Source organism: Peromyscus leucopus, chromosome 7, assembly GCF_004664715.2.
Source record: "Peromyscus leucopus breed LL Stock chromosome 7, UCI_PerLeu_2.1, whole genome shotgun sequence".
Taxonomy (NCBI): domain Eukaryota; kingdom Metazoa; phylum Chordata; class Mammalia; order Rodentia; family Cricetidae; genus Peromyscus; species Peromyscus leucopus.
Genome location: NC_051069.1, coordinates 56,807,980 through 56,830,234, shown reverse-complemented (window position 1 = coordinate 56,830,234; position 22,255 = coordinate 56,807,980). Strand labels below are relative to the sequence as shown.

Below are 22,255 nucleotides of genomic sequence, written 5' to 3'. Positions count from 1 at the left end.
TGAACTCACAGAAATCTGCCTGCCTCTGTGCTCTGCCTCCTGAATGATGGGATTAAAGGTATGCACTACCACTCCACACTAATAGAGTCAAGAGCTTTGCACACCATGGTGTTAAATCATATTTTAGATTCAGCTGAGAAATAAAAATTGAACTGTTTTCTCCCAATGGTATTTATTGCTCACTTGATGGAGTACAAATGGAATTTCAACTGTTCTGTCAGATTAAAATTTAAAGATTATAATCTAAACTTCACATCTTAAAGCTGAAAAACATTTTTAAAAAGCTGAAAAACATAAGATCACAAAGAAAGACTAACATTAGCAAGGTTCATAGTTTGCAGGAACAGATTCCTACAAGAATGCACTTATATTAGCTTTCCTCAATGCCTGGTGCATTTGTGCTGCAGTGTTAAAACACCATCATCCCATCACTTGCAGAGACTAGGAACTGCATCTCTAAAGTCAAGGTACCAACATGGCTGTCTGCAGAGACCTCTTCTGTGGGTGACGTCTTCTCTCAGGCAGACAGAAGAAGGTAGAAGGGGACTCTAGTTCTTTAACAGGGGTGGAGCCCCCAGAACTCCATCATCTTTCAAGAGACCCTACGTCTTAATACCAGCATGAGGATAAAGTTTCAATGTGAGCTTTGGAACTGTATTCAGCCAGAGCAAACACTGTCTGTGCTAGCTGGGTGTGGTGGCACACATCTGTGATGGTCCAGAACTCAGGAGGTAGAGACAGGAGGGTCAGGAGTTCAAGGTCAGCTTTAGATACATAGTAAATTTGAGAATAGCCTGGGCTGTATGAGACTCTAGCTTTAAAAAAAAAAAAAAAAAAAAAAAGGCTAAAGAGATGGCACAGCTGTTAAGAGCATCAGCTGCTCTCTTCCAAAGACCTAGGTTCAATTCCTAGCACCCGTACTCACAGTGATCTGTAATGCTGTCCCAGAAAATCCAGTGGCCTCCATTGGTACACAGACATACTCACAGACAAAACACCCACATAAAGTGAAATGAAAACAAATAAACCCCCAACATTACACTCCTTGTGAGGCAAAGGCTGTAACTGATGTGATCATAGAGCCCCACAGCAATCATTTGAGGCACCATTATTTAAGGGGATAATGTCTGCACCACTTACGAGATACAGTCTACCAATGATAAAATTGCCCACAAATACAACTTCCCAGTTTTGTTTCATTTGGTAGAAGCAGTGTTGGTAATGTCTAGTTATATTAAGTGAAAGGGATTGAGTAATCATTGCTCATTGGTGTATATCTGAAATTAATATCAACTCCATATCATTTTGTTGGTTGTCATGTAGCTAAATGATGTGCAGTAACTATCAGGTTAATTTAAGCAGAGAGATTAATGTCTATCTGAAGTTGGATGCATCCTAAGAACTTTACTCACTTTGTGCTGTTTGGTCTTTTAAATTTCCTGGTGATATTGTTAACCCCATACAGCTTGTTGAAAAGTGGAGTTGGGATTTCAGCCAGTTACGTCTGCTGCCCACATTTCAAACTACTTTTAGAAAATAGGGATATTCTGTGTATTTGCCTTTTGGAACAAGTTTTTTTTTTTTTTATCTCCTCATCTTTAAAAATGGAATAATAATGAAAATGTAGTTATCATAGAGGTTAAGTGAGATGTCAGACCTCTGATACATGACCTGGGCTTCTGATTTGCAAACTCTGACAGCTTCCTAATGGGAGTAGTCACCTCAGATCGCACGCCACTGCCGCCACCGCTGCCATCTCTGATGTCATTGCTGTAGGAAACAGGAGCTACCTTTCCTCCCACCCTTCCAAGCACCTTTTCACAGGGGCTCTCCGTGGTAACACACCAATTTGTAAACACTGAAATTAAGACCTTGGACCCTACTCCTCATACTGGGTCACCTTGCCCAGCCTTAACACATGGGGAGGTGCTTAGCCATATTGCAACTTATATTTTTGGTTGTAAGCCTAGCCTTTTGGGGTGGAACAGAGGGGGTTTAGGGGAGAGACTGGGAGGAGAGGAGGGAGGGGAAACTGCAAATTAAAATTAAATTTATTAAAAAATTAAAAAAAAAAAAAAAAAACAAAAAACCTTGTTTCCACCCTTGACTTTCCCTTCTCTGTTAGTTCCATGGGATCACTGAGGAGAATCAGCACGGGGCCACCTTAGATCTTATGACGGAGAATTCTGCCCTTGTTTCCATCTGAGCTGCTTCCTTCTTCATTCATACACATTTTGTAAATCAAGAACCATTTAGAGAGAGAGTCCACCATGCCCAGAGACTATCCTGATGAACATGCCACAGCCATCCAAGCACATTGCTAGAAGACAAAGAGGCATAAACTAAGGAGTCACTGTGCTACTGGGTGACAAGTACTGTGGCCCAGGCTAGTGCCCTTTGTCTCAGACACAGAAAAACCTCCCCACCTCAGCCTTGGGGAGTCAGAGGGGACCTCCCGATAGACATTTGAATTGAGCCCAGGAAAAATCAGCATCAGCTGGGAGGGGGAAGCAGAGGAGGAATGTTCCAGACCGATAGGACCATTATGCTTTGAATGAGAAATGTCCCCATATGCTCTGCATTTAAATACCCAGTCCCTGGCTGGTGGCTCTGTCTCTAAGATGTATCGTTATGCTCAAAACAAATATTTGATGAGCAGAGGGTGAACTTCACAACCTGAGGTCTGAAGGTGGTCTGGACACATTTAGGGAATGTATAAACGTCCTGAAACAATAGAACAGTTGTTGGTTTCTGTATTCGTGGTGGAGAGAGGGGGGGCAGAGCTGGTGGCTTTGTGAGATCTTCACAGGGCAACATAACCAAACAACACATTCGGACCCACTGCTCTAGAGACAGAGCGCCAAAATCCAACTTACAAAGCAGAAATTTCAGGCCCACCACAAAGAGCCCTTCTAAAGCTAAAACATTTCTCATTTAAGAAAAATGTCTCATTCCTGCCCGAGTGACCACATTTTTCCCACTCCACCCTGACCCACTGATGTTCTGTTCCTGGCCCAAGTCCATCCCAGAGCTGCCTCCTCATGGAACAGCCAACCCATAATAGCTGTCCACCCCAAAGGCTAAGAATAGATGCAGTGTCCCGGTGACTTGAAAATTAGGTAATATCTGAAGGAAGCCTCATATCCATAGTGGAACCGCGGAGACTACACGTTCAGGCTCAGACTTTCCTGCTGAGTAGGCCGGGGAGTGGGGGGAGTGGGGGGGCCTACAGAGGAAAAGCATCCACCTCCTGAACTACATCAAAGGACAAAGAAAAATGCTAAGCTCAATACATTTCCCTTCCTTGTCAAACTCCTCTACCATGCCCACCCTGCCACACGAACACACACACACACACACCTAAAGAGTCATTTCTATCAGGCAAGCTGCAGACCTCTTAAGTAAATGAATTTTTCCCCTAGATAAAAAAAAAAAAAAAAAAAAAAAAAAAAAAAAAAAAAAAAATGTGTGCGTGTGTGTGCCTGCATGAGTTAATGTGTACCATGTGTGTGCCCATGTGTGTGCATGCACCCACATGCATGTGTGTACCCATGGAGACCAGAGAGGGTGTCAGGTCCCCTGGAGCTGGAGTTACAGGTGGTTGTGAATAACCAGGTATATGCTAGGAACTGAATTCAGGACCTCTGCAAGAACAGCAAGTGATCTTAACCACAGAGCCATCTCTGCAGCCAGTGGGTATTTTTTGTAATACATTTCCCAGGATTTAGACTTACTTCATCTTTTGGTTAGAAATGTGATTTTGGGACAAAATCTTCATCTAAAATGTGGAGTTTTGTACGTTTCTTCCATTCCCAAGATATGCCATGCATGCTGGGGGCTGGTGAGGGTGTCACAAAAGGAAACACATGTCATGATAGTGTTACTTACTCAGTTTGCTCTACTCCCCCATTTAATGTAGAAGAGCAAAGTTTCTAGCATAGCTTGGCTAAGTAGAGCAAGGGGCAGGAAAACGTGTTCTGTTAAGGCCAGACAGTAAGTATTTGGGTCTTTGTAAACCATGAGGTTTCTGCCACAACTCTTGAACTCTGTCGTTTATAATGTGAAAGCAGCAAAGACAATATGTAAGTGAAAGTGCAGGGCCCTGTTCTGGTGGCATTGTATTTACTTAAAAAAAAATAAATAAATAAAAATAAAAAATAAAAAAAAAGGTGGCCAGTGGCTATGGTGTCCTCTGTGTCATTTGCTGAGCCCTGAAACTGAGTCCTGAAGTCCCCAACCTGAGACAGGAGTATCTTGTCTTTTTAGTTCTTCGGTTTCCAAACTCCATCCCAGGTAGTCTCCTGACAAATCGTTCTGCAGCCCTTGTCCTTGTGTCAAACTCGGGCCAGTTAATCACTTCAGCTGCCCACAGCCTCTGTGGCACGTAAACCCCAAATAAATGGCTTGAAGGAACAGCCTTGCCAGCGAGAGGGGACCCGAAAGAACAGCTCAGGCAGCTTGTTTCTCGGGCAGAGAGATAAATAAATGGCTTTATCAGCAGACAGTGCCTAAGATGAATAGCCTGAGGGAACAGTTGAGCAGTTAGTTCATTGAGACAGGGAAAGCAAGAAGGGAGGAGAGAAGGAAGATGGATTGACTAGCAAACCAGTTTGTGAGCTCTACTGTACAGTCCTGCCCAGCTGGGCACTTTATCTTGAATTTGTTTTGCAAATTGCAGATGCCTAGCTCTGGAAGCCAAGAAAAAGAAAGGGTAGTCATCCCAGCCAAAACACTCCCAGGGATCTCTAGTAACTTGCAGGACTTCGTGTTTGTAAGGGGAAAATCATTAAATATCCTCCTTGTAAATTAGAGACACCGAAAGCCATTTTAATCAGATGCATAGAATAACAAATATTCTTTAGCTATTTTTAAAATAACAAGAGAACAATACTTATTTTCAAACTTTGAGACCTCTGTAAATGCTGTTGTGTGTCTGTACAGCTCACAAAACTGTTCTAGCAGTGACTAAAGCCAATGAGCCCTCCTCCCGTCTCCACCGTCTCTCAAGGAAATGGAGGATTCCTTTACTTGCTGTCTAATCCACCCACTTCCCACCTTGGGCTAAAGTCAGCCCTCCCTGACAGACAGAATCCTTGTTTCACATTGAAACACATAACTAAGCACATCATTTTTATCTTGTAGCATCTTTTAGAAAGATTACTCATGTGTTGGCCACAATGGATAAGATTCTTTGCTAAAGTAAGATCCATTTGCCAAGCTTTGCCTCTACATTTTCCTCATACAAACTGTTTTGTTGAATATGTATTCTAAGTTGCAGCCTCAACCCCTACACCATGAACTACAGGCAACTGAGGCAAGCTGGGGGGAGAGAAGTGGTCTCCCCAGGGAAGAACACACCAGTTAGTTGTCCAGTGCCAAATGGTCATGCCTGAAAATATACACACAAGTAAAATTACACAGGCACAACAGGCTATATTTAGGAGCATATATGTGTATACAAATACATATAAGCATTCAATAACAATTGCTGAAAAAGACGTCATGAATTTGAAGTAGAGTGGGGAGCAGTATATGGGAGAATTTGGAGGGAGGCAAGGGACAGAGGAAATGCTGTAACTAAATTATAATCTAAAAACATTAAAGTAGAAAATTGTGTGTGTGTGTGTGTGTGTGTGTGTGTGTGTGTGTGTGTGCATTCTAAAGCTGGATGTGAGAGTGCACACCTATAATCTCAACATACGTGTACACCACAGGTAGGAAAACCTGTGACTATATACTAAGTGGAATTGAAGACAGGGTAGGTTAGCATCAAACATTAGAGCTGAAAACAGGAAAAAACATGAATGAAAGAGGGACTTAATTATGTTAATCAGTTGTGTGTTTGTGCTTGTTACTGAATCAGTCTTTGATTCCAACTTCTCTAGACTCTCGGGTTCTCTGTGGTAGAAAGCACTCCATCAATGGAAATGGCGTGAGTCATTCACAGCCACACAAGCACACACACACACACACACACACACACACACACACACACACACACACAACTGTGGAAGCTGAGGGCATGCCAGCTTTACTATGACTTTCATGAGCCCTCCAGAGGGAAGGCTGCATTGGGGGGCGGGAGAACCAGGTGACTTCTATGGTGTTGAGTTCTCGTGGCTGAGTCTGGGGGAAGCAGTAAGGCTGGCTGTGGAACCCAGAGCCACTGCATTGGAGCATATTTTTCTTTCAAAATATTTTATGTACTGAAGTTTGCACAACATCTTGGCAATGAAGGCATGTCTGTGAAGGAGGTGTCTTGTGTTTCACAGCTAACATAAGGGCAGAAAATGTGACAGCAGCTAAATGTGACTTCAATCACAAACTGAAGGAGTGTGTAAGAGTACCATGGTAAGGTCTATGAGCTACAAGTTCAAAGGGGAAAAATCCACAAAATTCCAAAAGGACTTATCTCTCTCCTTCCCCCACACCAGGGCACTAGTTTCAAATCTGGACAACACTTGAGATTCTAGGGAAAAGGGTCCTAGCATATTTTTGGTATTGTCTAGGAATGAGACTAAATTTAGAACAGTCCATCTGTTTGATTAGAGAGAAAAAGAGCTGCATTTTCTTGGCATGCACATCTTTTATAAATCTCAGAGATGGGTGTTGTTCCAGATTTCTCTGGAAAGTATTGTGAAGCTCACCAGTTCTGCCAACACCAAACACACTGTCCATCGCTTTTCTTTGAGTTTTTTTATTTATTCTTTGAAAGTTTCATACATTAATGCAATGTAGTTTGATCCTATCTATCTACCGCTCAGTCCCTGTCCCTCCCAATTTTATGTTCTCCTCTTTTGTGTTATTAACAACCCTCTGAGTCCAGTTAGGGCTGCCATTGTTCATGGGGGAGGGGCCCTGCACTGGTGTCTGGACAACCTACCAGTGTATGTGGTGAGCTCGTGTGTGTGCTGGGGGTGCAGATGTATGTGTCCCCTTCCAGTTTCAACTGAACTCTGCATCTCTGATAAACTCGTCACAGACAGCTTTCAGTGATCTGTGAGGACTGACTTATTTGCTTCAAAAGTAAAGAGATAAAAATAAAAATGCACTCTTGAAATATCATAATAGCTATGCGTGGGCATCCTGGTAGCATTCCTGGGAGCCAGCCATTGTACCCTCTTGTTCTCACAGGGAGTCTGTGATGTCACTACCTCAGTACCATTGTCATCGTCCCTGTCCCCATCTTACAGAGAAGGAAAGCTGATTCGCTTCTGCCGGACCTCTTACCTCATAAGTGCCCGAATTAAGGCAAGGCCTGGGATGAGCCGCTCCCTAGAGCTCCTGCTTGTGTTCACTACACAGCCGTTCAAAGTGATCAAAACAGTCCTGCAGGGTTTTTCCCACCTGTTTTCCAATCATTTATTTTAGACACGAAATATTTTTTCTCAAAGCCTTGCATAAAACTTCAGGTTATGTCTTAGAATAGACGGTTCGGGGTGAAAGAGAGCAGAGGTCCAGCTCTGCTTCCAGCGCCTTCTCTCTGGGCTCGACTCCTTCCACTGCCGTTTCCAGGGGTCCTAACACTCCTCAGCCCCATCTCCTTCTTCCTACCACAGACTCTGCTTCCCTCTCCTTTATCTGAGGAGCCCCAAGGGTTCAGCCCTCGATCCCCCATGTATTTCCAACTCTGCTTTCCCCCCAGACACTCAGCTCAGATCTTCCCCTATGCCACCCTGCCAGGGGCTCTCAAGCGCTTGTCCTCAAGTCCGCATTCCTAGCAGTGGCTTGTGAGACACATGGGAGTCAATGACGCCAAGGGCCATATGGATTTCAAATAGAAAGCAAGGCACAGGAAGATGACTGTGTGGGTACATGGCTCATGAAAAGTCTCTCTCCAGTGGCGACAGTCTCAGCTCAGAGCAGCATCACCCTGCAGTTGAGAGGGAGCATCCTCAGTCGGCTGAGCTGGCTTCAAACCCTCCTCCACTCTCACACTTACAGCTCCAGGGTCTTCCTCAGCTCAGATATCTCATCTGCAAAACTGAGATGGAAACACAAGTTCTTGCTCATTTGGGGGAGAATTGGGTAAATGTCAGAAAGCCCTGAATGCTGTGACTGTCCTGTGGGTTAAGTTTTGGCGTCTGGCTGTCCTTATGATTATCCTAGATCCCTTTGCTGTTGAGGAAGCTATTACGATCAGGTTTCCAATTGTACTGGATTTCAGACTGACAGCTTTCTCCTCCTTTAGAAGGAGCTTAGTGGATAACATTTTACAAAATGGAATAAAGGAGGAGATAATTCCCAAGAATGGTGTACTATCCTAGTACTCAGGCTTCATGACAGTTCCTGTTTTGATCTGCTGTAGGCACATGCTATCTGCTTGGAAGCCCCATTTTTGTAGTCGGATCAGAAATTACAAATGCACACTGACTTCAAATGGTGTTGCTGTGTGGTGCTTTTGCTTCTGAGAAGTTGAGGGCATTACTGTGTATCTTCATGGTAGTTTTCTATGAGGTTCCATAAACCCCTCCTGAAATGAGGAGACTCTACCGTAAGGGTCAGATGGAAGTGTATCCAATGGCCACCATTCACCTACCTGCTCTGTTTGCATGTTATGCAACCATTTCTTCTGCATTTCAAAAGCAATTCTCCAGATGTGCAACACATTAACCAAATTTGATCTCCAGCAAGACGAAACTGTTTGGCATCTAAGCCTTAATATCTCTGTGCTCCCTGTGTCGTATTTGATTCACAGTAGTTCTCCCTGCTCCTCTCTCTTCTTCAGGATCAACACACTGTGGCAGGCCAGAGCACAGGCCCCAGTCCAAGTCCCAACGCCTGCTCAAATCCAAACACTGCAAGTGGTTACATGAACTCTCAGCAGTCTCTGTTGAATCAGCAAATGATGGGGAAGAAACAGAGCCTGCAGAGGCCAGCCATGGAGCCGAAGCAGCAGCTTCTCCTGCAGCAGCAGATTCTGGCTGACTCGGTAAAGCTATCTCCTAACTTCTATGGTGTGAACTTCTTGACCTTGGAGATCTAAAGTGTCCCTTTGCACTTCTCTTTCTTGCTGTGTTCTCTTCATCTACTTATGTGACAGCAGTGAGGGTGTAGTGGGTGGAAGAGAAACTAAATCCAGCCATTTAAAATGCAGGGGAGAAAACCAACCAACAAACAAAAAACAAAACAAAAAACCTGATTTACCAGCTGCTAGGCATATGGAGTACACAGCCCCTCGATGACTAGCCCTGCCCAGTCCAGGAATGTCTGTGGCCAGCAGGGTATTTGAATGAAGCAAATGAAATCTCAGTTGTTCCCAGCCTCAAGGGGTGGAAAGAGTGAACTGCACTTGAATCACCGCAACTCCAAACTGATTTGGAGAGGCACACAAGTTTTAAAGGGAATTTTTAAAGGCTGGCATGGGGTTTCACCTCCAAGATTTGGCTTCCCAAAAAACAAAGCATCTCAGAATGAGGGTCTGTTTTTAAGAAGACACTTTAAATAAATTTCCCTGTTCACCGTGTTGGCCTGACCTTTTAAGAACCACAGGTTGTTTTCCCCACACACCACCCAAACTCTAGCCTTGCTTCAGTACTTATCTACTCATTCCTCTGGATCCTCAGACATCATCTGACCCAAACTCCACTGACTAAGACTGCCACACCCTCTCCTTTCAAACTCCCTAGCCCAGTGAAATCAAAAGGGACAAAGCCAAACAGTCGAGGGCTAGCAGACCCAAGGAGAGGGGGAAGCAAGGTCAGGAGATGCAGCTCAGCAGTAGAGAGTTTGCCCAGTGTGCGTTAGGTCCTGGGTTTGATCCCTAGCGCTGCAGATGAGAAAAGTCAACCGAATCATTTTATACTCAAGAACCTTTGTAGAAACAGCCAGAAATGTCAAGTGTTATAAACACCATGAATATTCAATAAATATTGAAAGATCATGAAAATACAAGCCACAAGCAAGATAGTTCCTTTTCCTCTTGTTGCCCTAATGGAGCCCAGAATCCACTGTGGACATCAAATAAATAGACTATTGTAATGCATATGCTTAATTGCTACGCTGTAGAAATTGCTAGAAATGGCATCAGAGAAAAGGTTCCATCTACTAAAGATCAGAAGGTGAGGAGGGATTTGGGAGGAAGAGTAGGGGTCATCCTGGTCCAGAGATCAGCACACTCATGGCTCAGGTACACAAAGGACAGACATACTGTCAAGGCACAGAGTATGGCCAAGGATGGAGGAGTGGAGGACACGGAGGCCAGAGGAAGAGGCTTGCTAAGTCACATCACCTAAAAGGCAACTGATTTTAAAGAAGAAACAATGTGTTCAGGTTTGCATCCAACTAAAAACAGAGGCCAGTAGGAGAGAATGTCCAGCTCCAGTTTGGAAATCTGGCAAATTACCTCCCCAAATGAGTTAAAATTTGGCTTTGACATGGTAAGATTACAGTATATAGAGTCCACCATTTTAGGCAGAGAGCAGACCAAAGACCAAGAGAGGCAGCCCTGTATTTGTATTTACTGGTTAGTTTTAGGTAAAACTAATAGCAAATGTAGGAGTCACATGTGTCTTTAAAGGAAAGACAAGTGTGAGCGCTTATGCTACAGGTGTCTGAAATCTGGGCTCACACCTGTTCCTTCCTCTTCCCTGTCTTTTATCTTTATAACCTGAATTGCCTAGAAACAAGGGGGAAGAGGAAAGAACGTGCCATTTCAAACGGACTTCCTGGCAAGACTTTTATTATTCCCATGGACACTGCAAATTTGATTAGTTTTACAAGATGGAGTTTCCGGGTTTTCTGCTTCAATTAAAAGCCCCTGATGAAAAGCGAGACACACAATCTTGGGGGCCTGGCAATGGTGCTAGCCTGGCTCCCACTGAGCCGCTGTTGACTGGACAGGTGCAAAGGGCAGGGGTGAGATGAATGGGAAGGGAACTGCACTTTCTGTGGTTGTTACAAAGCCTCCACACTTCTCTTTGTCTGGATGCCATCGAGGGTGCCTACGCTCCTTAGCATATCCAGGAAGAAGGAGTCTTTGATGCCCCTTTACATTAGCATACGCTTTGTAGTCATTCAAGGCCTTGGCAAGGCCAGATGGGCACCTAAATAGAGGCGTCTTTTTCATAAAAGTTTGTTAGACTTACTCTCTACCATTCTCCCACCAGTGAAACACACACACACACACACACACACACACACGAGTAAGATGAGTAGCAGTTACTACACTGATCATCATTACTAACACGTACTATATACTTCCAGTGTGCCAGGCACCATGCTGAGGTTTTGCAGTACAAAAAGGTTCATCCTTACACGAGGAATATGAAAGAGATCCTAGAACTTCCTAAATGTTACATTTTTATGGCTAAGGAAACCAAAGCAAGACAGATATCACTGAAGCAAGAGAGGTTGGGCCATGATGAAAAGTTTGTTTCATTTTACACAGAGGTGATCTCCATGATAGGTGTGAATTTACACTGGAGCCTGATTGCAGCATCCTTAAGATATATTAAGTAAATCTGGATTTGAAATACAGTGTGTGATTGGGAATAAAGGACTAATTGTCACACACACACACACACACACACACACACACACACACACACACAGGCACGCACCCACACACACGCACAAGCGCTGTCATCATACGAACAGTAGTAACACCTAATTACACATGAAAAATGCTTTTTGGAAAAGAGATTTCACAAAGTCCCATTCTTGACTTAAAAATCAGAACTGTCAGTTTTCACAAGTGTTTACAACAGGTTGCTTGCTCAAAGACACATTGGGTTGGTGAAAGACCCCAGGCTCGCTCTTAAACAATTAGTGTTTGGGCAACACCTCCCCGAAAAAAAAGGAGTTTCACTGACCAGTTTTTCCCTTAATTTGTAAACCCAAGTTTAAAAGAAGAAACATAATCCATATGTTTCTGATTCATTTACGCTTAGCTCATCAAAATTATGTTTTATATGAATTACTTGGTGTCCAAAAACACTCTATGAGTCTTTCAAGTTTGTTTTTTTCTTAGAAACAAGAAATGGATTTGGTTTGTTGTTATTTTAAGGCTCTCTCCTGCCCCTTTTAGAGAACACACATCCCACTAGGAAATGTCAGAGCTGGGCAGAAGCTGTGAGGAATCTGAGTGGTGTAAACGCATGCTTGGCCCCAGCTAATGGCCTCATCTGTCTGTTACAGTTGTCTGTGTATTGACTTTCCTATAATTACAGTCCTTGGTCTCTACCTATGCCAATTATTCTTATCTTTAAAAATGGATATTGCTTTATAGTGTATACAGAATTACACTGAAGTCATTCCAGAAAGTTTCCCAAGCACACCAAGAAAGAGAAAAAGCAGGAATCCCTATCTCGAGCTGGTAGGAGGGGCATAGCTGGGCATCTTGTTCCCTGTACAACATATAGTCTTAACACATGCCAACCTCAGACAGGGTTATTCTGATGTCATGATAAACTAAGACCAAACAGGCCGCTTTGTAATTTTATCTGAAAACAAGCAAGGTCACTGTGTGATCCCCTTTCCAGCTATGGGATAACAGCTACTTCCCTCAGTCTAGGACAAGACTCCACTTGGCTAGGTCACCTGGCTCTCTCACAGCCATCCAGAGACAGCAATGGCTCCTTGCTGCTCTAAGTAATGACAGCGGTGGGAATGTTCCTGAAGGTCAGCCAAGGCGTTGGCCAAATAAACAGATGTCCCTATTTCCTCTCTTACCACCCAAACTGACCTATAAAAGAATCTAAAGGTAGCTGATTCTGGAACATTCTGTTTTTCAAACAGGACACTGAGAAGGTCTTTGTACTGAGTGGCATGAAGGATCCTGCGTTCCTAACTCTGGAAGTGGCATCTGTTGTATTACTGTGTGGCTCTGGGCAAGTTCCTTAGCCTAATGCAACTTGCATGTCCTCTTTTACATGACAATAACCACGTTTACCTCGAAGATTTGTTAAGCACAGGTAGAGGGGAAGTGCTGTGCATACTTCCAGTAAATCTCTTGACATCTCTTCTGAGGAGAGAAGGCCTAACTGCCAGATCAAATCACCGAAAGCCTGGGTGTTCTCCATTTTATCTCAAAAACTATTTTCCAAAGTCTATGACGACAGAGTTACATATAGACACCAATGCTATCAGACATGCTACAACATAAAACGCGAAGTGCCACCCCCAAACCCACAGACATTTTGTTATAATTGAAGTCTAGTTACAAAATGAAGGAGACGAGCATGCTCAGTAGACACAAAGCAGGAGCTGAAATCTGTGGAGGAGCAAAATGGCACTTCCATCTAGGAAGTGATTCCAGTCGGAAGATCCGTCTCTGAATTTTCACTACCAAATAAATCATAATCTGAAACCCATGGTGAGGAATAGTTCAGTTTGTTTCAGGCAAGTTCTCACTAGATAGCCCAGGCTGGCTTCAAACTGTGACCTTCCTGCCTCTGCTTCCAGAGTACTGGGATTCCAGGTGCACACCACCATGCCCAGACAAAATTGCTCTTGTATTTGCACCTTTTTGAACGTCGTACAGACTTCTGTAAATGAAAAAGTGTTCACCCAATTCAGTGTTTTCATTTGTATTTTCAAGGAGAAAATTTCCCCTCAGGACCAGATGAGCCGGCATCTGACAAGGCCGCCCCCAGACTACAAAGACCAAAGAAGAAATCCAGGCAGCCTGCAGCCAGCTGCGCAGTATTCTGGTAAGAGTTCTCAAAACTGATGCAAACCGTAACCATGAAAAGGAAAAACTATTACGTTTCTACTGTTTCTCTCCTCATCGGGGTAATCCATCTTGACAAACCTCCCACTAACTCCACACAACTCAGGTCCAAACGACATGCAGAACCCCGACTTACACCATGATCCCAGCACTCCTGAGTCAGGAGGACCACTGTGAGTGCCAGTCCAGCCTGAGATGCATAGTAAATTCCAGGCTAGCCCGGATTATGGTGTGAGATTTTGTCTTTATCCCTCCACCCTCAAAAAGAACACACTTAGTCCTGTGATGAGTTCTTGCTTATCCACGCTCTCTGCTCACATGTTCACTTCACATGCTCACGACTCTCCATGCTCTGTGATCACATGTTCACTACTTTCCATGCTCTGTGTTCACATGTTCACTACTCTCTATGCTCTGTGCTCACATGTTCACTATTTTCCCAATTATTTGTGAAAAATAAAAAAAAAACCTGAAGATTTTCTAACTGCTGTGTTCACTACTCCTCCTCTTCCTCCTCGTGGTGACCTTGGCCCAGGCAGTATAAGGTTAAGTAAAAATAGCTCCTTTCAGAACATCACATAGAAACTTGCATAGAACCTCATCTTTCCTCATTCTACTCTGAGCCCATCTCCCCAAGTATTCTTCTCAAGAGACAAATCACCCTGTCAACAAGGAAAAATTAAAAGCAAATCATATTTCTGTTCTATTTAAGTCACAAAATAGAGGTTTTTACTTACTCTCTTTCTCATGAAACAGGGTGGGTACTTGTGGTAAAATCTCTCCTCTGAACCCCAAAGAACCTTCCTCAAACAGCCCATGCTGTTCCCACTCCTTCCTTTGCAGCCACTATCCGAGACACCGCCACCAATGACTCGGGTTTCTCTTGTTACATTAAGGTGCTGTCTTCAGTTTCTCCACTTTCTTTTCTTTTTTTTACATGTCTACATCTGTCCAAGAAGGCATCAAGAATATTCTCTACAAAGCGAGAGGCTGTGGACACTCCTATCTTCCGTCCTGTTACAAATGCTTTAAATAGGTTGCTGTAATTCTTTCAAATGTCTCAAAGTGCAACTGGTTGTCTCTCTCCACTGAAATTAGAAATGGGAGTATGTATTCCATCTCTTGAGATGATTTTGTTTAAATGCAAAGACTGAGTTCTCTGGTTGTCCTCAAAGACAGTGGAGATCTGATGTGGAGCCTCACATGGCCTCATGCCATGGGCAATCAACAGGCCTTAGGGAGCCTGGGAGCCTTTGAAAATAGTATACACATTTCCAGGTAGGAGTTAAAGGTTTCTTTTCCCATTCTTGTACAAGAATATGGAGGATGGGAGTCCAGAACTGACCTCTCCAGTTTCACCAGAGTCCAGGCTTCTTCCTGCTTCCTTAGCGTGTGGCTCCCATCCTCAGGGTGGCCCTGTAGCCACCACATCAGGAACTTCCATGTCCATTTTGCAGGCAGGGAAAGGAAAGGGGGAAAGGTAAGTAGCTTCCTGGAGGGGCCACGTCCCCTTATAAAGCAGACTTCTGGGACTCCTGCCCACTCACTTTTACTGCTAGCCAGAATGTGTTCCCATGGATTTTCCATCAGCAAGAAGACTCAAGATTTGTGCTTTGTCACATGGACACATTGCTGTAAATATCGAGACTCTGATTCAGAGGAAGACAGGGACAGGACAAGGATACCCACCCAATGGCTCCTTCCAAATAAAATGGGCATTTCCTGAGAAAAGTCTGCCTACCGCTGCCAACCCCCAGTGGTAAGAGTCATTGCTCTGGGGTATTTTACTTCATATGCCCTCTGAGAATAAAACAAGTAACAACAAAACAAACTCTTTCATATTCCTTTAAATTTCAACATCAGTCCAGAAATAGTTCTTTTGGTGGGAAGAGAGATTGAGCCCAGGGTCTTGCTTGTGTTTGGCAAGCATTTTCCCATTGAGCTACATCTCCAACTTAAAACTTCTTATGTACACTAGACAGTAGAGGATCCTGTGAAAGGAGGTACAAGACACTCTCCTGCCTTGGAGGAGCATGTGGGTCTAGATGAGGATGTTTCTTGCAGTAAAGAGAAAAACTACAGTGTTATCTTGGCCTTGACTTTTGGGTTATGCATCGTAGCAACAGGGGATATCCTAAGTGGTCACTTGTGGGCATGCTCTTCACATAACTCTTATTTCATACATGTGTGTATAGCTCTGTTTCAATATCTTCATGAGAGTTATCTTTCTCTGGGTTTTGTCCTTCCTTCAATCTCCTTCATTAAATTATTCAATACTGAGTTGAACACCAACTCTGTCAGCCACTGGACCTGGAATACAACTGTAAACAAAAACCACAGGAAATGCCTACCCTTGTGGAGTTTGTCATCTAAGGTAACTTCTCCCTCCATTTTTGCCTCTCAAGCTGCTTTCTCAGGGTGACTTCTACCTTACTGAGCCAGGGATATTTCAGTGCATCTATTAGTCACTGTCTGTTGTATGGAGCCATCTTGTTCAGCAGCCTGGGATCCAGTTATTGCCCCATATTCAATCAACTGTTGACAGGCATCAGTTTAACTGGCAGCCCTCTTGAGGCTTGGTGGATTGCATCAGTGGTCAGTGGAAGAACCAAGCAGAAAATGGCCTCCAAAGAAATGAGACTAGGATATTAGGAAAAACTTCAAATGAGAGCTTCAGGCTTGGCCTGAAGAAAATATAGGGTTGGGGCGGGGGGAGGAGGGGGGCAGGCTAAGGGGCATCATGGGAGCAGGAGATAGATGAACAAAGGTGGCTGGTGGGGTATTCAATAGCAGTACAGTAGTAAGTGCACACCTTCCAGCAGGCTTCCCACATGGAAACAATCACCAAAGCACAGATTACATCCAATTCAGGACTCGTAAAGAGATGAGACTTTGCCCTCAGACGCAGGGAAGCCACTCATAACATCTTCTTGATGAGAATGATGCAGAAAAAGAAGGAGACATGGTTTTCCAGGCCGAGAGTTAGGAATATTAGTGTAGTAGTCGTGAATAGGATTTATCCCCCACTTTCTCATTTGGACCCTGGGGTGAAGAGTAACCTGGATTTCATGACAGCTAGCTAATCAAAGTTGTAGTCTTCGAACTTGGAACATAATAAAAGTAATTCAAAATGAAAGATTGATTATCACCTCAATGACTTCAGAAAACAAAATGAAAACTATAAAATAGAACCACTCTATTTCAGTCTTCTTTCTGTGATGTGTAAACTCTTAACCTAGGAGTGGCCTAGGGAAATGTTTTATCCCAAATCTCTCGTGTTCTTTTTACACAGTATGTTTCTTGTGTTATTTGTCTAACAATAAGTTCTTGCAAGCTGCACCAGGAGATGCCATACTGTCATGAATGAATATATTCTCTTCTCTGCCTTAGGTGGCTCCTCCACAGTGAATTTAAACTCTAACCAGGCTTTGACAAACCCAGCTTCAACACACGCCATTTTAACTCCAAACTCCAGCCTCATGTCTACATCTCACGGGATGAGAATGCCACTGTTATCCACAGCAGTTCAGAACATGGGGATGTATGGAAACCTGCCTTGTAGCCAGCCTGGCACATTCAATGTCACTTCAGCAATGAATCAGCTGACCCAACAGAGAAACACAGCCCAGCTGATGACAAGTCAGAACAACCCTCTGATGCCACGGCCATCTCCCTTAGGGGCAACTAACGGCAACAGCGTGGCCACCTTCGGAGCTGCATCTGTTGGCAGTTCACAACAACTAAGGCCAAATTTGGCCCACAGTTTGGCAGGCATGCCATCCCAGAGGTCATCAACTGTCATGATCACATCCAACACGACAGCAACTAACTGGGCTTCCCAAGATGTAACAGCCAAACAACAGGAAGCCCTCAAATCCACAGGTGCCCGCTTCCCAACAGCGACACCTGCAGCTTATACCCCAAACCAGTCATTGCAACCAGGAGTGGGGAGCCAGCCATTTTCCCAGAGGGCCGTGGCACCCCCCAGCCAATTAACGCCAGCAGTGCCAATGAGACCTATGAACCAAATGAATCAGACACTGAATGGGCAAACGCTTGGTCCACTCAGGGCTTTGAACCTCAGACCTAACCAGCTGGGCTCACAGAGTCTGTCTAATATGAGTCCACCAGGAACAGGACTGAGTCAGCCGCGGACAGGCACCAACCAGCCACCATCCCTGACGCCCAACACTTTTCCTTCATCCAACCAAAGTTCCAGGGCTTTTCAAGGAACTGACCACAGCAGCGATTTAGCTTTCGACTTCCTCAGCCAGCAGACTGACAGCATGGGCCCTGCACTAAACAGTGATGCTGATTTCATTGATTCTTTACTGAAGACAGAGCCTGGCAATGATGACTGGATGAAAGACATCAACCTTGATGAAATCCTGGGAAGCAATTCCTAAGGAGAAATGGAAGGTGGTTTGCAGGCTTCAATAGTGCTTTCTAAGGACGCTGTAATGCCAAACTGTTGACATCGGGTGCTCCACAGGCATCAATACGGAAAGCTGGCAGTAACCACAACGATAAACATTCTGGTTCGTGTGCTTGTTTTAAAAAATCTCGAGCCTGATATTAAAACATTGGGATCCTTTTTCCCTGCCTGAACATCAGGATGTGTTATCTAGTTTATCCAAACACAACTGTGATGTTGATGTGTAATTAACTATGTAAAATGGTCTTCCCAAGTTCCTTTTCCCGGTGAAGGAAATACAATGGAACTTGAGACTTGTTTCAATCCCATACCGTAGACAGGTGTTTGTTCTGAGCAACAGGCAACAGACTGCTGTCTGCTCTAGTAGATAAATATGCTTTGATTTCTCCACTATCCCTCCATTTACTTTTCCTAAAACTTGCAGGAAAGATTGAAATGTTTTATGGTTGTTTGGAGTAAGAGAGAACCAGAAAACCCGGAAGCCATCCAGCAGATTCTATGATTTTTTTCCTAGATGCATTCCCCATTTTTGTAATTTTCCCACATTTTATATTTTGGTGGGATGCTGTGTCTTGAGATAAAAGAGGAATGCAGGGCTTACAACTTGAATGGGGCTTCCCTACCGATTTCTGCAGATAACCGGGCTTGTCCTGACCACACTGAAATATCAGTGCACAGTTGCCTACATCAAATTTCACTCCAAAAAATCGAACCTTGCCATGTAGGAGACAAGCACGGGCAGAAATACCGAGAGGTGTTTCTAGCTGTGATTGAGGCCCACTGACCTGTTCCCAAGCAGAATGGAATTGAGCCTTGTCCTCCTATTTTTTGGTAGCCTGAGACTTGTTTATAAAAAATGAAAGTTTTGATCAGAGTGAGAAGATTAGAGTGTCCTGTTTTGACTGGAGATAAGAAACAGGAGAAGGGTATGAGAGTTGGCACAGAGCTATTTCAGAGTTTAGAGGAAATCATAACTGAGAGACAATAGAGCCTTACTTGGACATAGTACTTGTACTTGGGTCAAGAGCTGAGCCCAGTGTGGTCTGTATGTAGCCATCCATGCACTCCATTCATGATATGGTGAATCTTTGCCGTACAGTGCGGTGCCAGGTTTCCTCCCTCAGGGTTGAGTGCTATAGCACAGCATGGGTTTTGGGGGTCACTGAACTCAGTGCCCACATCTGTGTCCACTGAAGAGTGGAGGAGATGTACAGATTTGAGGTGGCTCTAAGATACCACCACCACTTTCCTAAATCCAGAGGATCAAAGGCTACTCTCAACCTTTGAGTTATATACATTCACACACTTAAATATCAAGTGTGATTTAACTCAAGTCATTTGAAGCACCAAATCTTCACAAATCTGTTCAGAAAAGGAACACGTTTTTAAAGCTCCATAAAGCCCTCTTCTAGTCTCTCTCCTTCTTTTCCGCTGCACCAATATCGCTGGCCCAGAATCTTTCCTGTGCTGATTTGTAAATATTAATAAATTACTTGTTTTTGTAAACTTTTGTAAAGAATATTTTGGTAGAAATACTTAAAACATATTCTTTGGATTATATTTATACATATGTGAAATAAATATACTATCGAAAGGTTATATTTTATACAAAAAGTAAATTGTTACCTTTTGTATGCTAATATACAAAGTTTTGTATAATACGATGGTTTATTTTTAGCTCTACACTTAAACCATAGGTGATGGAGTGGAAACTTTTAAGAACTACCAAGAGGCTTGTGAGATGAATTTATGTTCTGAAACCTCAATATGAAAGCATTCCAGGTTTCCATCCCTCCCCGCTGGTGTGTTTTCCAGCTCTAAATTCTTTAGAACGCCCATAGTTCTCTTGTCTTACTTGATTATTCTGCTGTGCATATTGTATCAGCCCCCGAAGCACGTGTTCTCCTGCGTGTTTGCCCATTATACAAAACAATGTTTCTCCATGCAGAAAGAGAGGAAAACAGTGTGTATATAAACAGGTTATTTTGTAGCTCCTCCAGATTACTGTACATATCTGCAGGATTTCTCAGTTGCAGCCCCCATAATTCAGCTTGTTTTCACCCTAACACAAATAGTACATTTTGTAATAGCTGTCCAGTTGTTCAAAGAGGCAAAGCAAACAGAATGATTCGTTTTTCTTCTATCTTAATGTGAATTTCATAATTAATGTCTATTTATTCAGCTATTCATTAAAATACAGGATTCTTTGGGGGGATGGTGTAATCTATAGTTTCTGTTTGTTGGCAGCCTATTACCAAAGATGACGTAATTTTCCTGAAAGCTGAGATAATGACAATTTGATAGACAAACTTAGTAAGCGCCTGAAGATTTACAATGTAAGAGCTATTGGGATCCAAATTCCCATTTCTAGAAATGCCAGACTACTTAATTGCTGACATTGTTTATCATTCTGACATATAACAGAGAAGGTAGGAGTCATTTTTCTTTCTTTTTTTAAATTCAGAGACAAGAAAGTAATGTAGGCAAATAATTCCTTCTTGGCTTTGTGTTCGGCCCAATGAAATGAGTCACCAAGTGAAGTGCTGGTATTGCCTGCATTGCTGTCCTGAATCCACGAATGTAAAGATTTCAACTTGTAATACAAGTATTTTGTATTGTGTGTAATTCCATGTGTAAAAAAAATAGTTTAAAAATTCAGAAGTGGTTTTTTTGTATGAAGTCATACAGCATTACAGTTAGGATAACCAATGTTAATATCAATGGGTACATACACACAAATCACTCTTTTTTTAAAGATTTATTTTGTACTTTTTAATTATGTGTATGTGTGTGGATATGTATGTGTGTGTGCTGGTGCCTGCCAAGGCTGGAGGATGCCCTGGAGATGGAATCACAGGCTGTCATGACCCAACTGATGTGGGACCTGAACCCAGGTCCTCTGAAGAAGCAGTGAGTACCACTCTTAGCTGCTGAGGCATCTTGCCAGCCCCTGTGAGACCATGTTGTGCAGGGAGCTTTAGATAATAGTAGAATGCAGACTCGTCTCTTTTCAATGTTCTTCCATTCACTTAGAAAGCTTGTGTATGCTTGAAATTTTATGTGCAAGACTCGGGAGACAGCTGGGTTAGTTCTGTGACTGTGGCAAAAGTACAAGGACATTTCAGTCCGCGGCACTCTTGTGAGAAGCTGGTGGTTCACACCACTGATCCTAGCTCTGAGGAGGCAGACAGACAACCTAGCCTATATAGTGTGCTCCAGACCAGCGAGGGAGCCCATCTTAAAAGAAGTGAACAGTGAATATCTGAGGTCACCATCTGGCTTACACACATACACACACACACACACACAACATGTACACACATGCAAGTACACATACACACTCATGCACAAAAATAAAATAATAAAATTTTAAAGGCATAACTCTCACTAAATGCTGGGGATACACTGATTAATTTTTAGGCACTTCCGGTCATTTCTCTGCCCTGATATGTGGCATTTGGTTACAGGCTGTGTGACCACAGCTCAGTAAACACGGCTGACTATATATATTTACACAGCCTTCTACAGAACCAAGGTGGCTAAGAAAAAGGAACCACTCTCATTTCTCCTGCCCTTCTAATCATGCTGGGAGGGGTCCATGTCCTTTCCCCTCACCAAAAATCCAAGTGTATAATGCAGCTATTTTTACTAGCCTTATCAATGGAATCATAGTAAAATTGATATTTTATGTGGCCTTATCTCAAAGAATCTGAATGATTGGATGGAAAACAAAATTAACACCAATAAGAATGGATAACAGCTGGGTGTATTGGTGCACTTCTTTAATTCCAGCACTCGGGAGGCAGAGGCAGATGGATCTCTGTAAATTCAAAGCCAGCCTGGTCTACAGAGTGAGTTTCAAGATAGCCAGGGCTACATATACGGGGGTGGGGGGGGGGGGGGGATGGATAACATCAGTGTACATGAGGTGAAAGAAATATGCCATTCAGAACTTGCCTCTGACCTCCAGCCTCTCGCTTTGGATCTGAAGAGAAAGTGGAAGTACAGTAACAGACAGCAGACTCTTCTTGTGACAGGGACTAAAGGCAGGGACAGTTTTTCATCATCTTATCCACAATGGCCATTGTCTACTTATGTAACTGTGTTTCATCGCCCAAGAAAGTTGGAGCTTGGTTGAGGTTGAAACA

At 43.4% G+C, this 22,255-nt stretch overlaps 1 protein-coding gene across 1 annotated transcript in view; it reads left to right on the top strand.

The window, feature by feature from the left end:
- Positions 1–20,765, top strand: part of Maml2 (mastermind like transcriptional coactivator 2) — a 321,796-nt gene extending 301,031 nt beyond the window's left edge. Inside the window, exons 3-5 of the mRNA XM_028873111.2 lie at positions 8,729–8,932; positions 13,541–13,652; positions 17,063–20,765. Coding sequence (XP_028728944.1) covers positions 8,729–8,932; positions 13,541–13,652; positions 17,063–18,078 — 1,332 coding nt within the window. The 3' untranslated portion in view covers positions 18,079–20,765. The remainder of the gene's footprint in view (positions 1–8,728; positions 8,933–13,540; positions 13,653–17,062) is intronic.
- The last annotated feature ends 1,490 nt before the right edge of the window (positions 20,766–22,255 follow it).